Raw genomic sequence first — 25,873 nt, forward strand, 5'->3', positions numbered from 1 at the left:
TGTTGGTTGGGCTTTGTGTACGAGTATCATGCGAGTAGACAGCTTGACGCTGTTCAAATGCAATAAAATTAAACAAAAATTACTTAGTCGTATGTATGAATTGAAAAGAAATCAACATCAACAAACAAATAATGTGAATTTAAATTCATTGTACCACATATTTACCCCCAACCGCAGCAGCAACGACGACGACAACGATGACAACGAAACGTTCTACTTTCTTGACGAATGTGTTGTCAGGTTTTATTTATAGACAGACAAATAAAATTAAATGAAATAAAACACATTTGCAAGAATACAAAATTTCTTAAAATATATAAGAAATAAAAAAACGTAAAACTAAAACTAGTTTGTACACACTGGCAAAGGAATTGAACAGGAGAGCTTTTTTAAAGCTTAGATGAGACTGCACAAAACAGATGCAGCAATGAACCCACCTGTGCTATAGCGAGGTCGACTTGGACCGTATATGATGCCGGCAGGACGAATCTACTTATAGAACTCCGTCGTGAGCAAATAATGCTAATTGTTTCCTTTACTACAGGACACTATATAATTGGGACACGGTACAACGACTACTCTAGAAGCTGTCATAATGAAGAAGAGGAGGGGACTGTATCTCACCTATTCTGCCAATGCCCGGCTCTGACAAACTTGAAGGAACTTATCCTCGGAACACCATTCCTATCATGTTTTGGATGAGCTATCAATAATGAATCTAAGACGAATCCACGCCATCAGAGAATCTGGTTGGTTCACCTTGGAGACAACGGACGTACAATGGGATCAGTTTTGAAAGTGGCTGCCCATGGATCCTAACCTAACGCTTAGAGTCAAATAAAAAAAAGACAAATTAACAGGACGAATCTTCTTATGGAACTCCGTCGTGAGCAAATAAGGCTAATTGTTTCCATTACTACATCACACTGTAATAAACATGCTAGAAGACTGGGCCTACGGTAGAACGACTACTGTAGAAGCTGTCATAACGAAGAAGAGGAGGAGACTGTGTCTCACCTATTCTGCCAATCCCCGGCTCTGACAAACTTGAAGGATGTTATCCTCGGAATTCTATTCCTATCATGTTTTGGGTGAGCTATCAAGAATGAATCTAAGACGAATCCACTCCTTCATCAGAGAATCTGGTTGGTTTACCTCGGAGAGAACGGACGTACAATGGGATCAGTTTTGAAAGCGGCTGCCCATGGATCCTAACCTAACGCTTAGATACAAATAAAAAAAAGAGAAAAATTAACAATAAAATTTCTTTATTGGTCTTAGAATTATTTATTTCTAAAAAACAAAATATTTAGGTTTATAATTTTATTAATAAAACTACAGTGTATTTATTATTAAGATTTATTACGATTACATGGATCTAAATACTTTCTCCTTGAATGGATTTGGTAATTTCTCTAATAGTGTTACAGGATTCACACTGACCGCCACCAGTTCATCAGCATTTAACCAGCACAAACTTATTAAGTGCTAAAAAAAAAATAAATTTAAACATGAGATCTAGGGATTTCCTATAGAAATCTATTACCAAAGAGCTAATAGAAATCTGCAGCATGAAAGCTAAAGATATAAAATAAATTAGTATCCAGAATAATCTATAGATTTCTATAGGAAACCTCTAGGATTTCTATAGGAAATCTATAGGATTTCTATAGGAAATCTATAGGATTTCTATAGGAAATCTATAGGATTTCTATAGGAAATCTATAGGATTTCTATAGGAAATCTATAGGATTTCTATAGGAAACCTCTAGGATTTCTATAGGAAATCTATAGGATTTCTATAGGAAATCTATAGGATTTCTATAGGAAATCTATAGGATTTCTATAGGAAATCTATAGGATTTCTATAGGATACCTCTAGGATTTCTATAGGATACCTCTAGGATTTCTATAGGATACCTCTAGGATTTCTATAGGATACCTCTAGGATTTCTATAGGCAACATCTAGGATTTCTATAGGCAACATCTAGGATTTCTATAGGCAACATCTAGGATTTCTATAGGATACCTCTAGGATTTCTATAGGATACCTCTAGGATTTCTATAGGATACCTCTAGGATTTCTATAGGATACCTCTAGGATTTCTATAGGCAACATCTAGGATTTCTATAGGCAACATCTAGGATTTCTATAGGCAACATCTAGGATTTCTATAGGCAACATCTAGGATTTCTATAGGATACCTCTAGGATTTCTATAGGAAACCTCTAGGATTTCTATAGGAAACCTCTAGGATTTCTATAGGCAACATCTAGGATTTCTATAGGCAACATCTAGGATTTCTATAGGAAACCTCTAGGATTTCTATAGGAAACCTCTAGGATTTCTATAGGAAACCCCTAGGATTCCTATAGGAAACCTCTAGGATTTTTATAGGAAACCTCTAGGATTTCTATAGGAAACCTTTAGGATTTCTATAGGAAACATCTAGGATTTCTATAGGATTTCTATAGGAAATCTATAGGATTTCTATAGGAAATCTATAGGATTTCTATAGGAAATCTGTAGGATTTCTATAGGAAATCTGTAGGATTTCTATAGGAAATCTGTAGTATTTCTATAGAAACCTATAGGAAATCTGTAGGATTTCTATAGAAACCTATAGGAAATCAGTAGGATTTCTATAGGAAATCTGTAGGATTTCTATAGGAAATCTATTGGATTTTTATAGGAAATCTATTGGATTTTTATAGGAAATCTATTGGATTTCTATACGAAATCTATTGGATTTCTACAGGAAATCTATTGGATTTCTACAGGAAATCTATTGGATTTCTACAGGAAATCTATTGGATTTTTATAGGAAATCTATTGGATTTTTATAGGAAATCTATTGGATTTCTATACGAAATCTATTGGATTTCTACAGGAAATCTATTGGATTTCTACAGGAAATCTATTGGATTTCTACAGGAATTCTATAGGAAATCTATTGGATTTCTATAAGAAATCAGTAGGATTTCTATAGGAATCAGTAGGATTTCTATAAGAAATCAGTAGGATTTCTATAGGAAATCTATTGGATTTCTATAGGAAATCTATAGGATTTCTATAGGAAATCTATAGGATTTCTATAGGAAATCTATAGGATTTCTATAGGAAATCTATAGGATTTCTATAGGAAATCTATAGGATTTCTATAGGACATCTATAGGATTTCTATAGGAAATCTATAGGATTTCTATAGGAAATCTGTAGGATTTCTATAGGAATCAGTAGGATTTCTATAGGAATCAGTAGGATTTCTATAGGAATCAGTAGGATTTCTGTAGGAATCAGTAGGATTTCTATAGGAATCAGTAGGATTTCTATAGGAATCAGTAGGATTTCTATAGGAATCAGTAGGATTTCTATAGGAATCAGTAGGATTTCTATAGGAATCAGTAGGATTTATATAGGAAATCTATAGGATTTCTATAGGAAATCTGTAGGATTTCTATAGGAAATCTATAGGAATGAGTAGGATTTCTATGGATTCCTATAATCAGTAGGATTTCTATAGGAATCAGTAGGATTTCTATAGGAATCAGTAGGATTTCTATAGGAAATCTATAGGATTTCTATAGGAAATCTGTAGGATTTCCATAGGAAATCTATAGGAATCAGTAGGATTTCTATGGAAATCTATTGGATTTCTATGGAAATCTATTGGATTTCTATAGGAATTAGTAGGATTTCTATAGGAATTAGTAGGATTTCTATAGGAATCAGTAGGATTCTATAGGAAATCTGTAGGATTTCTATAGGAAATCTATAGGATTTCTATAGGAAATCTATTGGATTTCGATAGGAAATCTATTGGATTTCTATATGAAATCTATTGGATTTCTATAGGCTTTCTATAGGAAATCTTTAGATTTCCTAAGAAATTTAGATTTCTATAGAAAATCTGTAGGAGATCTTTAGGATTTCTAAGCAAATTTAGATTTCTATGGGAAACCTTTGGGAAATCTTTTAGATTCCTCTGGATTCTTATATTTTTATATAAATTATATCATTTAATTACCTCAAATGTCTTTTCCATTTTCAATTTCAAATCATCCACTTGCATATCGGCCGTATTCTCAATTCTAGATTTTTTCAATGATTTTTTATTTGAATTCTCCATAACGGCGTCTTCCAACTTATCCTGTTGCTTACACTTTTCCAACACAAACATTTTCGAATCATTTTGCATCACAAAAATATTAGGATTACGTGCATCTAATGCAATATTGGTAATACAAAAGCTATCCGAATTTGAAACGAAATAATCTAAAGCGGTGCAGGTGAAACACATTTCTTCCATGTCATATTCAAAGATTTTGCCATCGGCGAAGGCGGCCACAATACGCGGTTGTTCCGCATGTATGGCCAAAGCAGTGGTGGCCGCTGAATAACGAGGCAGATTGAGAAGATGCTTAAAATGTTTTCCCTGGTACACAGACCATACAGCAATCGTGCGATCAGCACTGGCCGCCACTATATAAGAACCACAAAGCGAGACAGAGAACAATTTAATGCTGTCCTTAATGTGTTTGCTGGTATCGATGCACTCGACAAAATCCAAAGGAGGCGATGAGCTGAAATTCAATACATCATCTGTGGGCGTGAGTATGGAAAAGATTAAGATCTGTTTAGTTTCACGATTCACTATTAACAAACGCATCGAATCGGCTATGAAGGCGACATGTGAAGCAGGGGCGAATTGTTCGGGCAATTCTTTGACCCGTATTAATTGTGTGGCCTGTGTCGAGGTACCGGGTATGAATTGGAATAGACGTATTTCTTTTTGTGTCGAATAGCACAACCAACGACCATTTGGTGAGAGGGCAGCACATACAATGTGCTCCTCATTTTTACTCTTAAATTCTAGTAGTTTTTCAGGTACTGTGTCGATTGTAAGGCTTTTAGTTTCAGCATTTGATTTTTCGTTTAACTCTTGTTGGGATGATGATGAGCCCATACGCCAGATTTCCAAATAGTTGGTGTAACGCAACAGTAGCAGACGTTCATGGGGAGCGACGGTGACACAAGGTTGCTAAGATAAATTTTATAGAGATGAGTATTTGTGATATTGTTTTTGAAGTTTGAAGGAAGTTGATCATGTTATGATGTTAGGATTAATGCAGTGAGGCGGTTTAAGAAATGTGACAAAAACAAACAATAACTTATAAAAGGGGATATAATGCAGGGGTAAGAAATGGTAGTAATAGATATACAATTTTAGGAGAGAAAAATATAAGACTTTTTAGAAAAAATTATACATTAGAATGGCCCCAAAAAAATATTATGGAAGTTCCCAACTAAAATAAAAGTTAAATTCATTCTAAAATACCGTTTCTCCAAACTATTGTCCTGAGTTCAGCCTTTGGTGAGCTGGTTTTTATGATTTTTTTCAAATTAATTGTTTATCCTTTTACATTTTGAGAAATGGCCACCTCAAACAAACTAAACTTTAATTTTAGTTGACATATGTATATCAGTAGTTTATGAATTCTGAAGTAAACAAAATTATGGCTTAATTGGAAACTGAGTCTACAATTCGTGTTTTCAATTATAAATTGTTGGTTTAATAACAAAAGAAAAAACCATAATCAGAGTTTTTCTTCAAACATCGATTTTTACTAAACAAAATTTTTATCCTAAAACAAAGTTTTTATAACGCAAAAATGTTTTTATGCTAAATAAAATTTTTTATACATACTAAAACAACATACTGAAGCAACGTTTTTATAATCTAAAAACATTTTCATACTAAAAACGTTTTTATACTAAAGCAAAATTTTTATACTAAAACATAGTTTTTTACTAAACAATGTTTTTATACTATAACTAAATTTGTATACTAAAATATCGTTATAATAAAATAACGATTTTAGTACATAACACGTTTTTATATTAAAACGTTTTTATACTAAAACAACGTTTTTATACTAAAAAAACGTTTTTATACTAAAACAGCGTTTTTATATTATAACAGCGTTTTTATACTAAAACAACGTTTTTATAATAAAACAACGTTTTTATACTAAAACAACGTTTTTATACAAAACAACGTTTTTATACTAAAGCATCGTTTTTATACTAAAAAAAAACGTTTTTATACTAAAAAAACGTTTTTATACTAAAAAAACGTTTTTATACTAAAAAAACGTTTTTATACTAAAACAGCGTTTTTATATTAAAACAGCGTTTTTATACTAAAACAACGTTTTTATAATAAAACAACGTTTTTATACTAAAACAACGTTTTTATACAAAACAACGTTTTTATACTAAAGCATCGTTTTTATACTAAAAAAACGTTTTTATACAAAACAACGCTTTTATACTAAAGCATCGTTTTTATACTAAAAAAAACGTTTTTATACTAAAAAAACGTTTTTATACTAAAAAACGTTTTTATACTAAAAAAACGTTTTTATAATAAAACAACGTTTTTATACTATAACAACGTTTTTATACTATAACAACGTTTTTATACTATAACAACGTTTTTATAAAACAACTTTTTTATACTAAAACAACGTTTTTAAGCTAAAACAACGTTTTTATACTAAAAAAAACGTTTTTATACTAAAAAACGTTTTTATACTAAAAAAACTTTTTTATACTAAAAAAACGTTTTTATACTAAAAAAACATTTTTATACTAAAAAAACGTTTTTATACTAAAAAAACGTTTTTATACTAAAACAACGTTTTTAGACTAAAACCACGTTTTTATACTACAGCAACGTTTTTATACTATAACAACCTTTTTAAGCTAAAACAACGCTTTTATACTAAAACAACGTTTTTATACTAAAACAACGTTTTTAAGCTAAAAAACATTTGCATAATAAAACAAAGTTTTTATACTAAAACAACGCTTTTATATTAAAATATACTAAAAAAAAACGTGTTTGTATTGAAACAAAGTTTTTATGCTAAAACAACTTTTTTATACTAAAACAACGTTTTTAAGCTAAAACAACGTTTTTATACTAAAACAGCGCTTTTATAATAAAACATCGTTTTTATAATAAAACAACGTTTTTATACTAAAAAAAACGTTTTTATACTAAAAAACGTTTTTATACTAAAACAAGTAAGAGTGCTATATTCGGCTATGCCGAATCTTATATACCCTTCACCTTTGTTGTGGATGCATTATTATTTTTTATAATTAGTATATATGTATGTACATTGCCCACTTTCAGCGTACAGCATCCTAAATTTATCAAGAACACAAAAAACAACAACAACGCCAAACGAAACAAAACACCAAAAGAAAAAACAAAAACAAAATACGCAAGGCAATGAAACCAACACACATCCAAACTAGGGATGCCAATCCCGAAATCCCGATCCCGAAAATCCCGGGATTTTTCGGGATCGGGATTTCCCGAATCCCGGGATTTGTGAAAAACAAACCCGGGATTTTTCGGGATTAACAAATCCCGAAAATTACGAGATTTTTTAATATTTTAGGATGAAACCTAGAAAGCTAAATTTCAGCATACTTATAATACTAATATAAAACAAGTAAGAGTGTTATATTCATCTTTTATACCCACCATCAATATGTAGTTTTGGTCTTCTATGGGGACTTACATCAGTATTTATGAATGAATGAAATTTATGTTAATATCATTATATATAAATTATTTATTGACAATAAAATATTTTCTGATATAGAGGTTATATTATTATGAACTGGTCCTCACAAGAGTTGGTAGAATGGTTAATTTTCATATACAACTTGTTTATTCAATTTTATCACTATATTAATTATTATAAGACAATTATGAATGTTAAAGTCATTTTCTGAAGGGGACCGTGTATGGGGACTAGGGACAAATGTAGCCCGGTTTCCGCAATACTTTATATATATTTTAATTCAATCCATTAGTTTTTGCTTTGTTATATTTCTACTTAGTGTATTAACGAAATAAATAGTTTTTATTGTTAAACTTGATGTTTTTGACATTTAATTAAAATCCCGAAGTCCCGAAAAATCCCGAAATCCCGAAAAATCCCGGGATCCCGAAAAATCCCGGGGTCCCGAAAAATCCCGGGATCCCGGGATTTACATTTCTAAAATCCCGAATCCCGGGATTTGTAAAACCCAGTCCCGTTTGGCATCCCTAATCCAAACATACGTTTAATTGTATAAAAAACAACAACAACGCCAAAAGAAACAAAATACGCAAAGCATGCACATTCAAACATACGATTTGTGATTTTTTGTCAAAAACACCAACACACAACCAAACATACGTTTAATTGTATAAAAAACAACAACAACGCCAAAAGAAACAAAACACAAAAAAAAAACAAAATACACAAAGCTTGCACATCCAAGCATACGTTTTGTTGTTTTTTTGTCAAAGCATGCAATACATTGTGTTTTTTGATGAAATTTTCAGAGGTTGTCTCGGATTTTTGCTCATATCTCCGTTATTTATGGACGGATTTTGCCGATTTTAAATAGCAAAATTCTCGAAAGTATGTCTGACAGAATTGTTGAAGATTTGGATCCCGGAGATATCTGGGGCCTTCAGAAAATTGATTTCAACAGACAGACAGACAGACGGACAGACAGACAGACAGACAGACAGACAGACAGACAGACAGACAGACAGACAGACAGACAGACAGACAGACAGACAGACAGACAGACAGACAGACAGACAGACAGACAGACAGACAGACAGACAGACAGACAGACAGACAGACAGACAGACAGACAGACAGACAGACAGACAGACAGACAGACAGACAGACAGACAGACAGACAGACAGACAGACAGACAGACAGACAGACAGACAGACAGACAGACAGACAGACAGACAGACAGACAGACAGACAGACAGACAGACAGACAGACAGACAGACAGACAGACAGACAGACGGACATGGCTTAATCGACTCCGCTATCTATAAGGATCCAGAATATATATACTTTATAGGGTCGGAAATGAAAAATGTAGAAATTACAAACGGAATGACAAACTTATATATACCCTTCTCACGAAGCTGAAGGGTATAAAAACGTTTTTATACTAAAAAAACGTTTTTATACTAAAAAAACATTTTTATACTAAAAAAAACTTTTTATACTAAAAAAACATTTTTATACTAAAAAAACGTTTTTATACTAAAACAACGTTTTTAGACTAAAACCACGTTTTTATACTACAGCAACGTTTTTATACTATAACAACCTTTTTAAGCTAAAACAACGTTTTTATACTAAAACAACGTTTTTATACTAAAACAACGTTTTTAAGCTAAAAAACACTTGCATAATAAAACAAAGTTTTTATACTAAAACAACGCTTTTATATTAAAATATACTAAAAAAAAACGTGTTTGTATTGAAACAAAGTTTTTATGCTAAAACAACTTTTTTATACTAAAACAACGTTTTAATACATTGATCTAACATTCTTTCCATGTACCAGAGCTGTAAAAGAATGTTGCATTTTGAATTGAGTCTTTGAATCATTCATACAATGAATTGTAATTTTTTGAATGCATTAATTTTTCCCAAAATATTAATGAATTCATCATGAATTAAAATTATTGAATGCATTTGTTTCATCTAAAAATAATAATAGAATTTAAATTTGAATGAATTCAATTTCTTATCGAATTTTATTAAGGCATGTCACAGAAATTTCTGTTGTCAAAAACCTAACTCTTGCAACAACAAAATATATGTTAGTCAATGTATTTGTTGTTGTAACAGACATACGATTCTTGCAGGGACCAGAAAATTTAAACTCAAAAACTCTCCATGTAAAGAGACAACGAAGACCTATACGAGCATATACCAATAGATTTGTATTGAAATGCTCTTTCAGAATCTATGGTCATAAAGTTCTTTAGAAACTCTTAAACTCTTAGCCGTCATAAATGATCTGACCAGCGGCAAGCTTTAAGTAACAATTTACATAAAGAGTTTTATTTTCTGACTGAAAAAATAAAACTCCTCAAATGAGTTTTATTTTATGACGGCAAATTAAAACTCATTTTAAGAGTATCATGCGAACTTTTAGTTTTACGTTGGAAGATAACTGGGTTAGATGGACTTTTATATTTATAGACACAAATTAATTGTTATAAAATAATTAATTTTTGTCTGACAAATCAGAGTTTATCGTCTCTATGTACGAAAATTAAAATTAATATTTTCATATTTTTTCTTATTGGGTGATATTTTAGATATAATTTAGAAAAATTTATAAAATATTATACTAAATCTAAATATTGAGGGTATTCATTTCAAAAAAATGGAAAATTACACTCTGATTTATTTACATTTTAAAAAACAAACACAAGAAAAAAAATTCAAAAAAAGTTGTGTTTTTTTTGTGGAATTTTGTTCATGTTTTTGTTGTGTAAAAGCGTAAAAGTGAATAACCTTATTGTAATATATTTTTTATATTGAATAAAAACATTCTTCTTAAGAAATATTTATTAGAGTTTGCAAAAGTAACCTTTATCTTATGGAATCTTTAAATTCCCATTTCCAATTTTTGGCATGTTTTTTTCCAATAGTATAAACTAATTTTTATGAAAACAAAAATTCGAATATTAAGGAATTTTGAGATGTACTTCATCAAAAACGATAAAAATGTTTTTATAGAATTATACACAAAATCTTAAATAAATTTTTTCAAATATATCCCTAAATTTGAATTCTCTCGAGAACCCTCCATGGTCTCATTCCTGCAATGGCTCATATTAAAGTAAAATCTTTGGAAAAAGCAATTCAAATGTCTTTTTTGAGATATTCTTTGCTCAAAGAAATTTTTTTAGGCTATTTTCTTATTAGATAAGAAACGGATTTCTAGAGAAAAAATTAAAATCTACAATTTGTTAGCTTTAACATGAAATAACAAATTATCAAATTTGACTAACAGTTCTTAAGTTATTAACAGTTATACTTTATGTATTTTGCTCATATCTTTTAAAAAAATATGAATTTTGAACCAATATAAAATCTCAACTAAAGTAAATTTCAAAATTCTTTAAATTTTGTAATGCAATATTATTGAAATCAGTATAGTAAAGGTTGAAAAATGCATGTTTTGATCGTTTTATCCCCCCTCAATGTAAATTAAAATATTTGCCTTTTCCCTGATATTTTGTTTTTGATATGAAATATTAATATATTTTTAAACAAGTGCAAAATGTTAGTGAATATTATTAAATAAATACACAATTATAACAAACCAACTTACCTCTAAAAACGGTCCATATTTAACAATTTTAGATTGAGTCTTAGATGCCGATGAAACACCCAAATATCCATCAACACCTCCAGAGTATATCTGATCCTTTACGCTCAGCAAAGCCTTAACATCATGATCATGTACACGACGTTGTAAAAACTTGATCCATCTATTGTAGACCATGTCGTCACGATGAATTTGAGTTTTCGCATAAATGCGTATAGTGGGCTCTATGCCGGCACAGAACAATTTCTGTTCCTTCTCATCTACAGCTACGGCCAGTACATCGGATTTCAGAGCCTGATGCGATTCAATTTGTGTAGCGCTCTTACCATCCCAAATTGTAACGAAGCCGCAAGAATCTCCCGATATAATAGTGAAATCCCTTAGCACTTGTATAGACCATACAATAGTTTCTTGGGGATTGGATTTATTCAGTTTAGCGCTTACGTTCATTTTGTTTATAGCATGGCCGGTGCGTGTATTCCAAATGCGTATGGCTCCCACCGAACCGGTTACAAGGAAATTTCCGGTGGCATCAAAGTGACAGCAAAGAACACGACCTTCTTGTTTGTCAAAGAGGTTCTTGTACTGTAATTGATTGTTTGAGATATTGAAGATATTGATGTAACCCTCCTCAGTGCCTATGGCAATTTCGTTACCCGTGCGATTGACATCTAAGCACCAAATGGCATTGCCTGTGACATGCTGTTTGTGGCGGGGTTTCAAAGTCTGTAAATTCCAATCAATAACCTCACCACTAAGGCCGGCACTGAAGAGACGATCCGCACACCAAGCCAAACCCTCCACCGAATTGCCCGGTGTCTTGGTTATAGTGCGTTCCAAGCAGGGAGCATTTCCCATATCCCAAATTTCAATGGAACCATCATTTCTGCATCAAAAAATAAATTTAAATTAAATTTTTTTTATTAAAAACCAGTTTGCATTTAAACTTACCTGGATAAAGCCAATTTTTTCCAAATCTTATTATAGGCCATGGTTTGTATGGAACGTGGTGTTAAATTATAAAAACGCACATTATGTATTTGAGTACGACCACTAGGTGCCTCTTCGGATTGTTTCATTTTCATTATATTTTTACACGAATATCAACAAAATCAATTATTGTTTTTATTAATTTAAAATAAAAATTCAGCGAAAATTTACTACACACGTGTTGATGGGTAAAAGAATAACGTTTAAAAGAGAATACGAACCAAAACAAACCATTTTTTTATAATTTCGCAGCATATAGCTTTTGTATATGTTGGTTTAACAATGTGGCAGCACCTTTATTAACCATTAAAGGCGAAGAACTTTTTTTATTTTCTAACATTTGCATATCGAAATGCAATTGTTTGCACACAATAGCGGTATTCACTGTTAAGTGCGAATGGTCCAGCATCATTGCAAATGCAAAATTTTACCGTAATCCAATAACAAAATACACACAAAAATATTTACAATTTTGCATTTGCAATGATGCAATACCATTCGCACTTAATACTGAACTCCGCTAATTTAAAGAATGATGGTAATTTTAATTATATTAATTTGTTCCTCTCTTTATAGCTCATAATTTATAATATATGTACCGCAGAATTTACTTCAAATACAATGTGTTTGATGGTTTAAATTACGTTTCTTTCAATTGAATTTTATAGTTTTAATGAAAATGAACACTATTCGTAAATTTTTAGCAACATCTTTTTTTAAAAATATGTCTTATATACAAGATGAAAGATTATTCAGTTACCAATATGTTAAATTTTTTATTTTAAATTGAAAATTTTTATTAAATCGAAAAAAAAAATATTTTTTTCCTTGATTATTCGAATGTCAACCCTATTCAAGACCTTTTAAAGGGGGATATTTATGATTTTAGTTGTATGGAAATTAGTTCCAAAAATAGGCTATATCTGATGTTCGTTATAAAGATAGTACTTTATATGAACAATTTAAGTTCAATCAATAGGACCACAGAAAAATATTGACTTAAGTTCATTGTACCAGTATTTGACAGTTTCTAAAATTTATATTCCTTTATTATACTTCAACATAAAGTGAACAAATTATTTACAAATCCACAAAGAAAACATCCAGCTTAATGTCGTTTATTTATGTATCTTTTATATAGAACTTAACTAAAATTATCCTTTTTCCTTTCTCGTTAATACCAAACAAACAATTGTGTCTCCGCTAATCGGATTTCATAAACGCCATATTAAACCGGAAAAAATCTCTAAATTACCAACACCGTTTTCTACCCCAATTTTTGTTATTTTTTTTTTTTTTGAACAATTCATTCATAAAATTTATGCAGTGCATACAACAAAGAAGCAAAGAAAATATACATTTTTTCACAAAAATAATATCAAATAACGCTAATTCAATTAATAGAATTTATTAAGGAATCCAATCCTGTTACGAAATTGAATTATTAATAAGGCACAGACAAATACTTGGATCATGAGCAGACTTTAATGACATAAAATCAACAGCATTTGCAGAACACTATTTTTTCACGACAGCAACAAATTTCTTAAAATAAAGAAGACAAAAAATGGATTATTCAAGTTTTCAAAAATTTGCTAAATGTAAGTTGAAACTAAAAGTGAGTGATTAATATTAACTAAAATGTTTGAATATTTCTAGTAATCTTGCTGCTTTTTGCCACACCCTCCTTTTTATCATGGGGTGATGCTGCTGCATCTAGAGTTTTTGAGCTCTCCGATCGTTTTATTGATGTGCGCCATGAAGGCCAATGGTTAGTGATGTTCTATGCTCCCTGGTGCGGCTACTGCAAACGTACCGAACCAGTGTTCGCTTTAGTGGCTCAGGCCTTACATGCCACCAATGTAAGGGTGGGACGTTTGGATTGTACAAAATATCCAGCATCTGGCAGAGAATTTAAAGTACGTTCCTATCCCACTATAATGTTTATCAAAGGCAACATGGAATACACTTATAGTGGGGATCGCAGCAAAGATGAATTAGTGGATTATGCCCTAAGAATGAGTGGTCCACCAGTGCAACTAGTTACACGCACAGAAAGTGTAGATATGCTTAAAGGCTCTCATACCATATTCTTTATGTTTGTGGGCTCCCAGGAAGGAGTTGTGTGGGACACATTTTATGCAGCAGCCGAAAATTACCAAGAGCATGGTTTCTTTTATGCCACCTCTGAAGATGTGGCGGCTCAACATTTCGAATTTGAGAAACTACCGGCGGTTATAGTCTACAAGGAGGAGCAACATCATTTCTATCCACATGCCCATGTAGCCCATGAAATGGACCCCATAACGGTCAATGAAACCATACACCAGTGGGTGAATGAAGAACGTTTTATAGCCTTCCCCAAAATAACAAGATTTAACATAAATCAACTACTGAAAACTAATAAATATTTAGTGGTGGCTGTGGTGTCAGAAGATAAACTTAGTCAGGTGGCGACCCATGAACTGGAGTTCCGCGATATGGTGGAAAATGTTATACGCAAACATCGCGAACGTTATCATGATAAATTTCAATTTGGCTGGGTAAGCTTAAAGAACCTAACTTTTTTCTTTTTATTTCTTGCTAATTTTATCTACTTTTACAGATTGGTGATCCCAGCATAACACATTCAATCATCATGGATGAGCTGCCTACTCCCCATTTGATTGTTATTAACTCCACTACACAGCAGCACTATCTTCCCGATGACGATCCTTTGCAAATGACTCCCCAGGCTTTGCACATATTCCTGGAGTCCATACACAATGAAAGCGCCCTCGCCTTGGGTGGTGACACTTATTTTGTGCGCCTTAATCGTGCTTTATTCGAAGGCAAAAAGGCTCTTATCGAAATGTGGCGCGGTAATCCTGTGTTGACAACTGTCATATTTGGTTTACCTTTAGGATTTCTCACATTAATTCTATACTCCATATTCTGTGGTGATTGTATGGTAGCTGAGGACGATGAAGATGATCATGAAAAGAAAGAATAATTACTTAATACCAAACATAGATCAACAAGAGCTACATTAGCTGACCTGTTAGTAAAAGTAGTTAAAATTGATGATAACATGTTTGTAAATGCCAAATTTCTAGTCAAATTTATGTTCTTATATAACATTCGTTTTTAAAAATCTCTGCGGTAAAAAGAAAAATCTAAATTTTTTTTCAGCGCTTGAGTTTCCCAAAAAAAATCTCGTTTTCTGTATTTCTTTTTTTGTTAGTTAATAAGATAATAAAAATAATGTTTTGCAAAAGAGAGAATTAAATAACTAAAAAAAGAACATTTTAACATTCTTAATGATAGAAACGAAATACGAAGCTAAATTATTTTCCTTGTAGAGTAGAAGGATGGATTGATAGAACTTGATCAGCAACCATAGTCATCATCATCGTCTGAATCGATGGCAGCACGGCGTCTATCGTATTTAACAGTACTTTTACTTTGTGGCATTTGAGCATTAATACTCTCCAATATACTGACAAATTGGGCATCATCGAGTTTACCTCTGAGCTGGCCCGTTTGTGCCATTCGTATGACCATGTTTTCGAACATGGCAGCTTTATCGGGTTTGCTTATTTTTAAAGTATTTACTGCAAAAAATAATTAATTTTTAATGCTAAATTTTATAATGAATTTGGGAAGTTTGTTTGGTTTTGCACTTACATCTAGCTCTAGCTTGTTGGTCCAATACCTGAGATAATATGGAGTGTTTCATTTCTTCTTGCTGGCGCATTTGTTCCTCTTGAGCTTTTTGTTTCTCAGCTGCATTGCCACCACCGCCGCCGCCACCCTTTGAGAAAGAATATTAAAAGTTTTGAATAAAACACATTGTTGTTAATGTATAATGTTAAGACACGACATTTCCGATATTGTCTTTCAGTTTTTAATAACTATAAATATGCATACATTTTTAATAAGCTTAATTTTGAAACTCTAATGCTGAATCTTTCTTCTATGCTTGCTTAAGTGTTTATGACTATTTACATTCCGCTGATCCGTTTGACATTTTGTCGGATTGTTCCGAATGATAAATTGGAACAGTTTGCAATGTGAAGGCATGAAGTAACTATCCATCAAACCTAACTATATACACCGAACTGCAATTGTGATATTTAAATTTAATGAATTTGGAAATGCATCCTTACTCCAAATTTTCTACACATTTTACCCCCCTTATCCTTAAGATGCCCACAAACTTCTATGACTCATATATTATAGATTTTTCCAAACACTTTCATATATTATCAAATTTTCAAAACTTTTCCATTTTCTCCCACATTTTAACCATATATAGTCATGAAAGTAAGCATTCCCTCTGCCCTCCCAATAATTTTCCATAACATGTGTCTCATAATAGACTACAATGTACCAGTAAATGCCGCAGAAAATATTGACCGGTCGTTGACTCTTTGGAATACTTACATATTGTGACTGCATTTGGGCCATGCGTTCTGCACGAATTGCATCCAAATCATCACCCATTTTCAAACGGTTATTTTTTATATATTTATTTTGAATAAAAAAAACTGGCAAAACTTATTTTTGCAAAAATATAATTATAAAATTCCTGCTGTGCCGCAGTGAATTCTGTTATAACTAAAAACATTCACGGGGAATTGATAGCTTGACAGTTGTCAAGTACCCAGTGTTGCCATATCCACAGTTGAAGTGTCTCGAAATGGATAAAAATAGGAATAATAAAAAGTGTTATACTCTTATAGGAATTTCTCACTGACTTTGCAACCGTTAAAAAATTGAATTTAATTAAATTCTAAAAGATAATTTTTTATACCCTGCCATATACTATATAGTTTTGTAATTTACACATTTTTGATTTGCGTTCCCATAACTGTCCGCGGACTTCTAGGATTCCATATATTTTTCCTGATTGTGACCAATTGGAATCCAGAAAAAAAGAACTTCCGGCTCGGTTGCTATTTAAAATCAAGCAAATCGGCCCACAAATGGCTGAGATATAAGAAAAAACGACGACTACCTCGAAGTATGCATTGCAAATCTATTAATTTTGAAATAATTTTTTTTAATTTTAACCCGTTTGCTGTTATTTTCTTATCGTTTAAATTAAACCCCATTGAAACAACTTAAATTTTGTTTGAGTAACATTTTTCATTTGGTTTAATAAATATAGATCTTTTTATGTATATTTTAATGAAATAGAAGCAAATATGGAATGATAACTACATATAATAATGGCAAATACAAATAAATAATTCTATAATAAGAACTGAAAGATCTTAGAAAGCTAAAGCAGTCTAAATAGATGTAAATATGTAATAAATATATGTAAAAATTAAAAAATAAATATAAAAATAAATAAACAACTTAACAGAAAACTGCCTGGAAATGTTTCTAAAAAATTTTGAATAAAATAAAAAAATACTTTGGCCTTAAGAAAAACTAGCTACACTTAAATGCTGCCATTGACCCTGTAATAAAAAAATTAAACTATTATTTCTTTTAAAATACAAAACAAACAAATGAAATACTTACAGGAATTCCCATATTCCAGCCGGAACCAGCTGGATTATCTTTGCTGATACCACAACGTTTGCATACCACTCCATTCATAGCCACTGCCCAGACTTCAGAGCCCACCGAGACAGATTTGAAACCAATATGAGTATCGGTGTGAGGTGCTATATTTGGCATATTTGTTAAAAATTGCCAATGAGATCCTTCGGGAAAGGTTTTTGTTATTTCTTTGCGCACTGCCAAGCGATTACTGCAGTCCAAAGCCCAAATGCCAGCCTGGCCCACGGAGATAGATTTGAATTTAACACCTGTAGGAGCCTCAACAGTTTGCCAGGCATCTCCTATATTTAGTAATAAAATTTTAAATAGGATTCTGTCTAAAGTTGTAAAATGTTCCTACCTAATGGATTTTGTTGTGTTATGCCATAACGATAAAATATTGTACCATTTTTACCCACCACCCACACCTGTCCAGCGGGCGTTACTCCAATGCCTATTAGCGGCTGTTCACTGGCAATATGTTCCCAATTATCTCCCTTGGGATTAAGCGAAGTTACACCATGCCTTATGAGCACATCACCATTCGAAGCTATAGCCCAAGCACTGATGGGTATTTCTTCTGTTTCCTCATAAGCGCTATCATTATTATTCGTTTGCTGTAAAACTTGTAAAGCTGCATCGAGTATTTTAGAATGACTTAATTCCTGCCAAGGGCCACTAGTAACCAGACGGCATTTCTTCATCCATCTTCGCCGACGCACACAGTCGGTTATACGTTTTTGAGCATGATACGAAGTGGGAAAATCAATAGCATATTGCCAGCCCTCCTTATCACAACCATTGGGTATATTATAGTCAATAACCCAATCCGAGATCCATTCATAGTGTGAGGACAAGAGTTTGGTATGTTCTTTGCTACGTTTCTGGCGCCCAGTAGCATCACTCCACATGAAACGATCAGTAGGCAGACTTTTTGTAGTAAAACCACTAATGGGATTCCATCTTTGATTTTCATACACATAATAATTGTGGGTATCAACCATATTGTTAATTTTACCCGTACTACCTTCCAAACCTTTAAGAAAATTACCACCCCAACCATTGTTGTAGACCCAGGCCGTATTGTCGCAGGTCATGCCCCAAACAATACCCGCAGAACAAGTGAACACTTTCTTAATGTGGCCGCCAATTTGACGCCAATACATTTGCTGTAAATTAACAATCACCGAAGGACAACGATAGACTACATTAAATAGTTTAACACGGCCACTGACATAAAGGCAAGTAACGGAGTCTGGATCTACTCGATATTTATAGTCTACAAAATATACATTATTTACAAAGATGGTGTAATGGTTTTCCAGAGCTCTACAAATTAAAGAAATATTTTTTTTAAAGACATTTTTTTAGTTTGGTTTTAGATTTGATACATACTTTATTTTCAGGTTAAATCTTTCACCAGGAGCAAATACCATTTTATCGTAGCGGGTCTCGTCTTGCCATTCAGAATTTTCCATGGTATTAAGAACGATGGTTTTTTCATTAAATCTAAAAAATTTATATGGGAAATTGACATATCAATCTATCGCTAAAAATTTTCTCTAAAAACAGTTATCAATAACAAGTTTCACCAAAAATGCTATCGATAACAATTATCAAGTGTTAGAAATAAATATTTTAACTAAAAAGTGTTATCGATAAAAATTTTCATTAAAAACAGTTATCGATAACAATTTTCACTAAAGTGATATCTATAACAATTTTAACTAAAAACATTTATCGATAACCATTTTCACTAAAACAGTTATCGATAACAATTTTCACTAAAAACAATTATCGATACAAATTTTCACTAAAAACTGTTATCGATAAAAATTTTCACTAAAATCAGTTATCGATAAAAATTTTCACTAAAAACAGTTATCGATAAAAATGATCACTAAAAACTGTTATCGATAAAAATATTCACTAAAAAACTGTTATCGATAAAAATTTTCACTAAAGTGTTATCGATAAAAAATTTCACTAAAAACAGTTATCGATAACAATTTTATCTAAACTGTTATCGATAAAAATTTTCACTAAAAACAGTTTTCGATAACAAGTTTTACTAAAAACAGTTATCGATAAAAATTTTTACTAAAAACAGTTATCGATACAAATTTTCACTAAAAACTGTTATCGATAACAATTTTCACTAAAAACAGTTATCGATAACCATTTTCACTAAAAACTGTTATCGATAAAAATTTTCACTAAAAACAGTTATCGATAATAATTTTCAATAAAAACAGTTATCGATAACTTTCACTAAATCAGTTTTTATATAAATTGTTTATTAAAATTGCCAATCAATTTATTACCTTGGATTAATATGCATTGCAATGACACGAAATTTCTCCACTTTAACAACCATTTTGATAGTGGGATGACATTGCAAATCGAAACGTATTTGGTCGGCATCATCGTAAACACAACCAGAGATTTCCAATTCCGAACCGCGAGGCATTCTAAAAACATAAAATTACATACATATTTGAATTCTTAATAAAATTAAATATATTCCCTTTTTCTTTCACTTCTTACCCATTATACAGAGTATTATAGTAGGGTGTTTCCATTGTACTAACATCCATTTCTTGTTTATAGCAATTTCCCACCGTATCCAATTGTTGTGATTTCATATTACAGGGATCATAAACGAAGACATCGCCCAAATCTGTAGTAGTCCATATGGAATTATTTGCTGGCCTGCCCATAACCTCATTAATTTGACAGCAAACGGAGGTAAGATGTGATAGCCAATCTTCCATTTCGGCATCGCTGCCAAACAGCAGGCGTACTGGTGAGCAATTTGATGGCAAATGGGGGGCATGTATGGCAAGACGTGGTGAAGCTGGTTCACTGCAACATTGGACACATGTTATGGCCGATAGAGAGAATTGTATTTTGGTGGTAACACCATCGGGGTGTAGTACAGTGAATGTACCAGAATCTGAATCTTTTTGGGTTGTGGGATTTTGTGTGGTGGGTGTGGAAGCTGAATTGCCACTAACCCACTCTAGCTCTATGAGACAATCTTCAAAATCTAAACTATTTGGTCGTTGATAGCGGGCCTCGGCCGATTTGATCCAGGAGGAAAGTTCTACTGCCTTTTCGTATTTGGAAAGATTTGGTACCTTATTGATTTTCTCTTGACGTTTTTGTAGCTTCTCTAAAATATCCTTGCGCCAATTGGCATCAATATCTAGTCGACTATCCGGCGATAGTTGTTCGTTAAACCAGTTGGGTATATGGGCGGGATCCACGGTTACCGCTCCAGCTGCTATATAAGACCACATAACCTCACATTCTGTCCAAAATTGGGATCCTTTGATAAAAATAAGCAAATTATTAATTAAAAATAAGTTAGTGTGCCGAATCATATAAATCCTTCATCAAAGTTTACTTTAAACAAATTGTTTGGAATAAAATGGATATACAAATATTTACCAGCATGATCATCATCTTCTCCCAAGAAAGCATCTGAGCCATGATGTATATAATCCGACTCGAATACTGCTGAATCGCTTTCTGGATGAGCTTCAGTGCCTACCATTGAACCTACACTGCGTACTGGCGACCAAGCTCTAGGATTTTTTAACTGAGCCTCATATGATTTACCGGTTACCTCAGCTACTTCTGTGGCTGGGGCACTAGAGGCGTGAGTGCCTTCTCTCAAAATAGTTGTACGTTTTTTATGGCGTTCATTTAAATTTAAGCTGCCTACATTGGGTGGTGAATCTGAGTAATAACGGAATAGCTCCGATTTAAAACGTGGCGGATGGCCACCGTTACTTGAGCTGCTACCACCACTCGGTGCTACTACATTCTCTATGGGAGCACAAGTCTCTACAACTCCCTTTTCCTTATCCTTGCTATAGAGATTTGAAAAACTTTGGTGTTTTGAGCCTGGGGTAGAGGAACTGCCACTTTTACGTGAAACTATAGACATGGAACTAGAGGTACGACTTATTTGCATGGGCAATTGTATTTGCCGCCACTTTTTGCCTGTGGGATCAGAGGAGGTTACACCAGATCTATAGTAGAGGGCACGATCCGCTGAACCAATAGCAAAAACCTAAAGAAAAGCAAGGGTTAACATTGTTTAAATTTATTTAAAATAAAGTATATACCTGATCATTAGCTGCCACCGAAACCATTGATATGTTGCCAATCATTTCCACCCAACCACTACCAATGGCCGCATCTTCACTTACACCTGATGCCTCACCATTAATGCCACGTCTAAACCAGACGCTGCAATCATTGCAAACACACCAAACCGCATTTATACCCACCGATACTTGTATAATTTTCAAATTATTTGTTGAATCAGTGCCATTAGAATGAATGGGAGGTTTTACATCTAACCAGGAACTGCCAGATAAATTTTCGCGAGTTACTCCCGAACGTACAATAACACGACCATTGAAAAGTACTGCCCAAACCAAACCTGTGGGTCCAACACTTAACTGAGATAATTCACTGCCTACTGGAGTTGAAATGGTGGTCCAACGTAAGCCTTCGGGTGCGTTAATTGATACCCCTCCTCTGAACATAGCCTACAAAACATATTGAAAATATTTTAGCATATCGAGGGACTATATTCAGTTAAGGGCTTACTTACCCTGCCATGCGCTGTTATGGCCCAAACCACTTGGGTACCTGTTGGGGCATTTGGCACACTAGATCCACCCACGGCCACATCTATAAATGGCTCTTGTGTGGGGTCCTTGTGCAGGGGAGCCACAGCACACCAACAATTCAATGCACTGTAACGGCGAAATCTCACCCACTTCCGACGTCTCACATAGGAATTCCAAGACTTTTTCACAGAATATGTGGCTGGAAAGTCCAAGGCATACATCCAACCATCTTCTGGCAAAGGTTGTCCCTCCAAATCTAAATCCAAATGCCAGTCACCATCCCATTGCCAGGCCATCGAAGGTAGACGAATCTTTTCAATTGTTCTATCCTGCTGGCCATCAGCCGACGAAAACTTGTAACGATCAGTGGGTAATAACTTTTTGGAAAAACCCTCTATTGGCAGCCATCTTTCATTTTCATATGCCTCTTCTTTAACCCGTATTGGCACATCGAGACCATGGACATGTACATACACCTGACGGTCACCACCAATGGCCCACATGAAATTAGAAACGGCAGAAATTTTCTTGAATTCCAAACCGGTGTAGGGAAATTCTCGCCATGCTGCCGAACTTGTGGACAGAGTATAAACTCTACCCTCACTACTGGTGGCAAACAATAAACTGCTTGGCATTATTCAACCCCCAACCACCCAGCTGACAAAAGCAATAGAGTCTTAAGGGTATCACTGAGTCACTTGATTTTATAAACAAAAATTGTTTTCTTTGTTTTCACCATAAACAATTCTTAATTATTTTTGTTTTCCCAAAGTATAGCTCATACTGATTTTAATTTTTCTTCATTTTGATTATGGTTTTTGTGGTACTTAATATAGTTTTTTTTCCAAATTTTCACAACAAGGATATTAAGCAACGAGTAGACAAGAAAAAAATCTATAAGACAAGAAAATCCTTGTCTGATAAAACTAGTGTTGCCAATTGTTTTTGTGTTTAATGTAAACAGGTGATAGCAGCTGTTTGTTGTTGTTGCTATATATTTTTTTTTGCAAATTTATAACTGTTATATATTGTTATAAATTAAGGTTGCCAGATGAGAGGTAAAATGTATGCACGATATATTCTAATCTAGAATTTTTAATGTCAAGTAACTTTTTTCTTAATTCGGCGGGATGCTATTTCCTATTCCTGATTAGACTCATACATATAGTTCTAAGTTTTTTTTTTTTTTAAATTAGCTTTAAGAAAATAACTGAATAACTGAAGTTTCAATAAATCTAAATCTATTTTAACCCAAATTTTTTTTAAGTAAAAAAAAATTTTTGTTATAAATTTTTTTGAATTTATCAGTGAAAAAATTTATGTCAAAAAATATTAAAAAACTATATGGAAATTTTTTTTTAAAAAAATTTAAAAAAAATGTTTTAAATTTTGTTTATTTAAAAATATTTAAAATTTTTATTTTAAAATATAATTTGGTGAAGGGTATATAAGATTCGGCACAGCCTTAATATAGCTCTCTTACTTCTTTTTAATAAAATGAATAATCAACGTTGATGTTTTAGTAATTTCTAAAATTTAGAATTATAAAATTTAGAATCTAAATTCATGAAGCATTTAAATGAATCATACAGAATTTGAGGCTGCTCAAGAATTTGGGTCAAATTGTATTTAACCCAAATATGCCGAACGTCCTACATGTAGTACATATAGTTGTTGTTAATAGGATACGTCATGTTTATCAAAGTACCGTTTTTTTATTCACATACTTAGAACTCATCAATACCTCATGGGAGATTGTGTGATCGCACTATTTTTTTTTTGCTCTGTCTGACTGTCTGTCTTTCTGACTGTTGAAATCAATTTTCTGAAGATCTCAGATATCTTCGGGATCCAAATCTTCAATAATTCTGTCAGACATGCTTTCGAGAAGTTTCCTTTTTCTGGATTACTAAGACATTAATATAGACAATATGGATATCTAATGATAGATATTTTAAAGACCTTACAATGGGTCAAAATCGTAAAAAATATTTTTTAACCCGAATTTTTTTTAACCAAAAAAAAAAAAAATTGAAAAAACAAAAATTTTTTTTTTTAATTTAAAATAACAAAAAAAATAAATTTTATTTACCTAAAAATATTTAAAATTTTGATTTTGAAGTATAATTTGGTGAAGGGTATATGAAGGGTACAACCAAATATAACTCTCTTAATTGTTTATTTCTCATTTGCTTCCAAAATAATATAAAAATACTTTAAAAATTATCAAGCTCAGGAATTGGCATATCTGGGTTAAGAATAGTGTTAAATCGATCAAATTCAATTGTATATAGCTGTTTTCAATTTTACTAAAAATATTTATCTTTTGAACACAAGATATTGAACCAAAAAATTGTGCTTTAACAAAGGATATCTTTAAAAAAACATATCTTCCAATTTCTAAAGATTTTCTTCAATTATAAAACATATTTTGAAGAATTATCAAAAAACTTCAAAAATATTTTTGCATATTTATATAATTAGTTGTTCAATTTCTGTAAATTTTCTGAGTATAGCACCAAAACCCCATTTCCGATGGATAAAGGATAATAAATTTAAACATTATACTTTTAGCAAGGATATTTTAAAATACAATACATATCCCTAAATATTGCATATTATTTTATTAATATACCATAATGTTGATACCATAAAATTATTTGAATGTGAAATGGCTTAACTGACATTTCACAAACGTAAATAAACATTTTCAAATATATCCCTTAATATCATTATCTCGAGAACCCGCTATGGCCCTACATATTCTGAATTTTGTATATGTTTTTAATCACGCAAAGGCTCATATTTAAGAACAATCTTTGGAAAACTGAAGAATTTTTTTTTGAGATATCCTTTGTTCAAAGACTATTTTCTATGTTATATCTAGTTTTGATGGGAAACTGATTTCTAGAAAAAGAACTTTTAAAAACCTACGATTCATTACACCACATAGGTTTTTGACAACTGAGTTAGGTCATTAACAGGAGAGTTTTCGATCTATATGTATTTATCTATGGTTTGAAGTTTTTCAAATGTTTGATAGGTAACTGAGAGGCATAAAAAGTCTGTTGTCATAAACCATAGAGAAATACACATGGCATAGAGAATATACATCGAGCGGAAACTCTGCTGTCAAAGACCTAACTCAGTTGTCAGAAACCTAAAAATTTACTCAAAATAATCACACATACGAGTGTTGTTTTTGTTTTCACATAGATTTTTCTACTAATACATTCTCAGCACTTAGGTTTCTGACAACTGAGTTAGGTCTTTGACAGGAGAGTTTCCGCTCTATGTTTATTCTCTGTGGCTCTATGTTTCTCTATGACACATGGTGCGTAAACTAGAAAAAAAACTCAAACAAAAAAATTACTCAAAAAAAAAAAAATTACACAAAAATCTGTGGTGAGTTAATACGTTCAATTTATTACACTATTTCGAGTACATATTTACCCAATGTGCC

The 25,873-nt window shown here is 32.3% G+C and overlaps 4 protein-coding genes across 4 annotated transcripts; 1 reads left to right on the forward strand and 3 right to left on the reverse strand.

Moving 5' to 3' along the window:
- Nucleotides 1-1,308: 1,308 nt before the first annotated feature.
- Nucleotides 1,309-12,415, reverse strand: l(3)72Dn (UTP4 small subunit processome component l(3)72Dn). Its single transcript, XM_065503620.1, has 4 exons — nt 12,188-12,415; nt 11,240-12,122; nt 4,030-5,043; nt 1,309-1,488 (listed from the first exon to the last, which is right to left on the reverse strand). The coding sequence occupies exons 1-4, from the start codon at nt 12,319-12,321 to the stop codon at nt 1,369-1,371; spliced, it is 2,151 nt and encodes a 716-aa protein (XP_065359692.1). The 5' UTR covers nt 12,322-12,415; the 3' UTR covers nt 1,309-1,368.
- A 1,124-nt stretch (nt 12,416-13,539) lies between these two features.
- Tmx3 (Thioredoxin-related transmembrane protein 3) lies at nt 13,540-15,540 on the forward strand. The gene is made up of 3 exons (XM_065503270.1): nt 13,540-13,827; nt 13,886-14,769; nt 14,832-15,540. Exons 1-3 carry the CDS (start codon nt 13,794-13,796, stop codon nt 15,216-15,218), a joined length of 1,305 nt encoding a protein of 434 aa, XP_065359342.1. The 5' UTR covers nt 13,540-13,793; the 3' UTR covers nt 15,219-15,540.
- Nucleotides 15,541-15,580: 40 nt separating this feature from the next.
- On the reverse strand, nt 15,581-16,788 carry PDCD-5 (programmed cell death 5). Its single transcript, XM_065503271.1, has 3 exons — nt 16,652-16,788; nt 15,893-16,019; nt 15,581-15,819 (listed from the first exon to the last, which is right to left on the reverse strand). The coding sequence occupies exons 1-3, from the start codon at nt 16,709-16,711 to the stop codon at nt 15,596-15,598; spliced, it is 411 nt and encodes a 136-aa protein (XP_065359343.1). The 5' UTR covers nt 16,712-16,788; the 3' UTR covers nt 15,581-15,595.
- A 548-nt stretch (nt 16,789-17,336) lies between these two features.
- Nucleotides 17,337-23,246, reverse strand: Pex23 (peroxin 23). Its single transcript, XM_065502929.1, has 9 exons — nt 22,392-23,246; nt 21,898-22,326; nt 21,215-21,842; nt 20,309-21,092; nt 20,086-20,232; nt 19,157-19,270; nt 18,123-19,090; nt 17,741-18,063; nt 17,337-17,676 (listed from the first exon to the last, which is right to left on the reverse strand). The coding sequence occupies exons 1-9, from the start codon at nt 23,043-23,045 to the stop codon at nt 17,638-17,640; spliced, it is 4,086 nt and encodes a 1,361-aa protein (XP_065359001.1). The 5' UTR covers nt 23,046-23,246; the 3' UTR covers nt 17,337-17,637.
- Between the last annotated feature and the right edge of the window lie 2,627 nt (nt 23,247-25,873).

Source organism: Calliphora vicina, chromosome 3, assembly GCF_958450345.1.
Source record: "Calliphora vicina chromosome 3, idCalVici1.1, whole genome shotgun sequence".
Taxonomy (NCBI): domain Eukaryota; kingdom Metazoa; phylum Arthropoda; class Insecta; order Diptera; family Calliphoridae; genus Calliphora; species Calliphora vicina.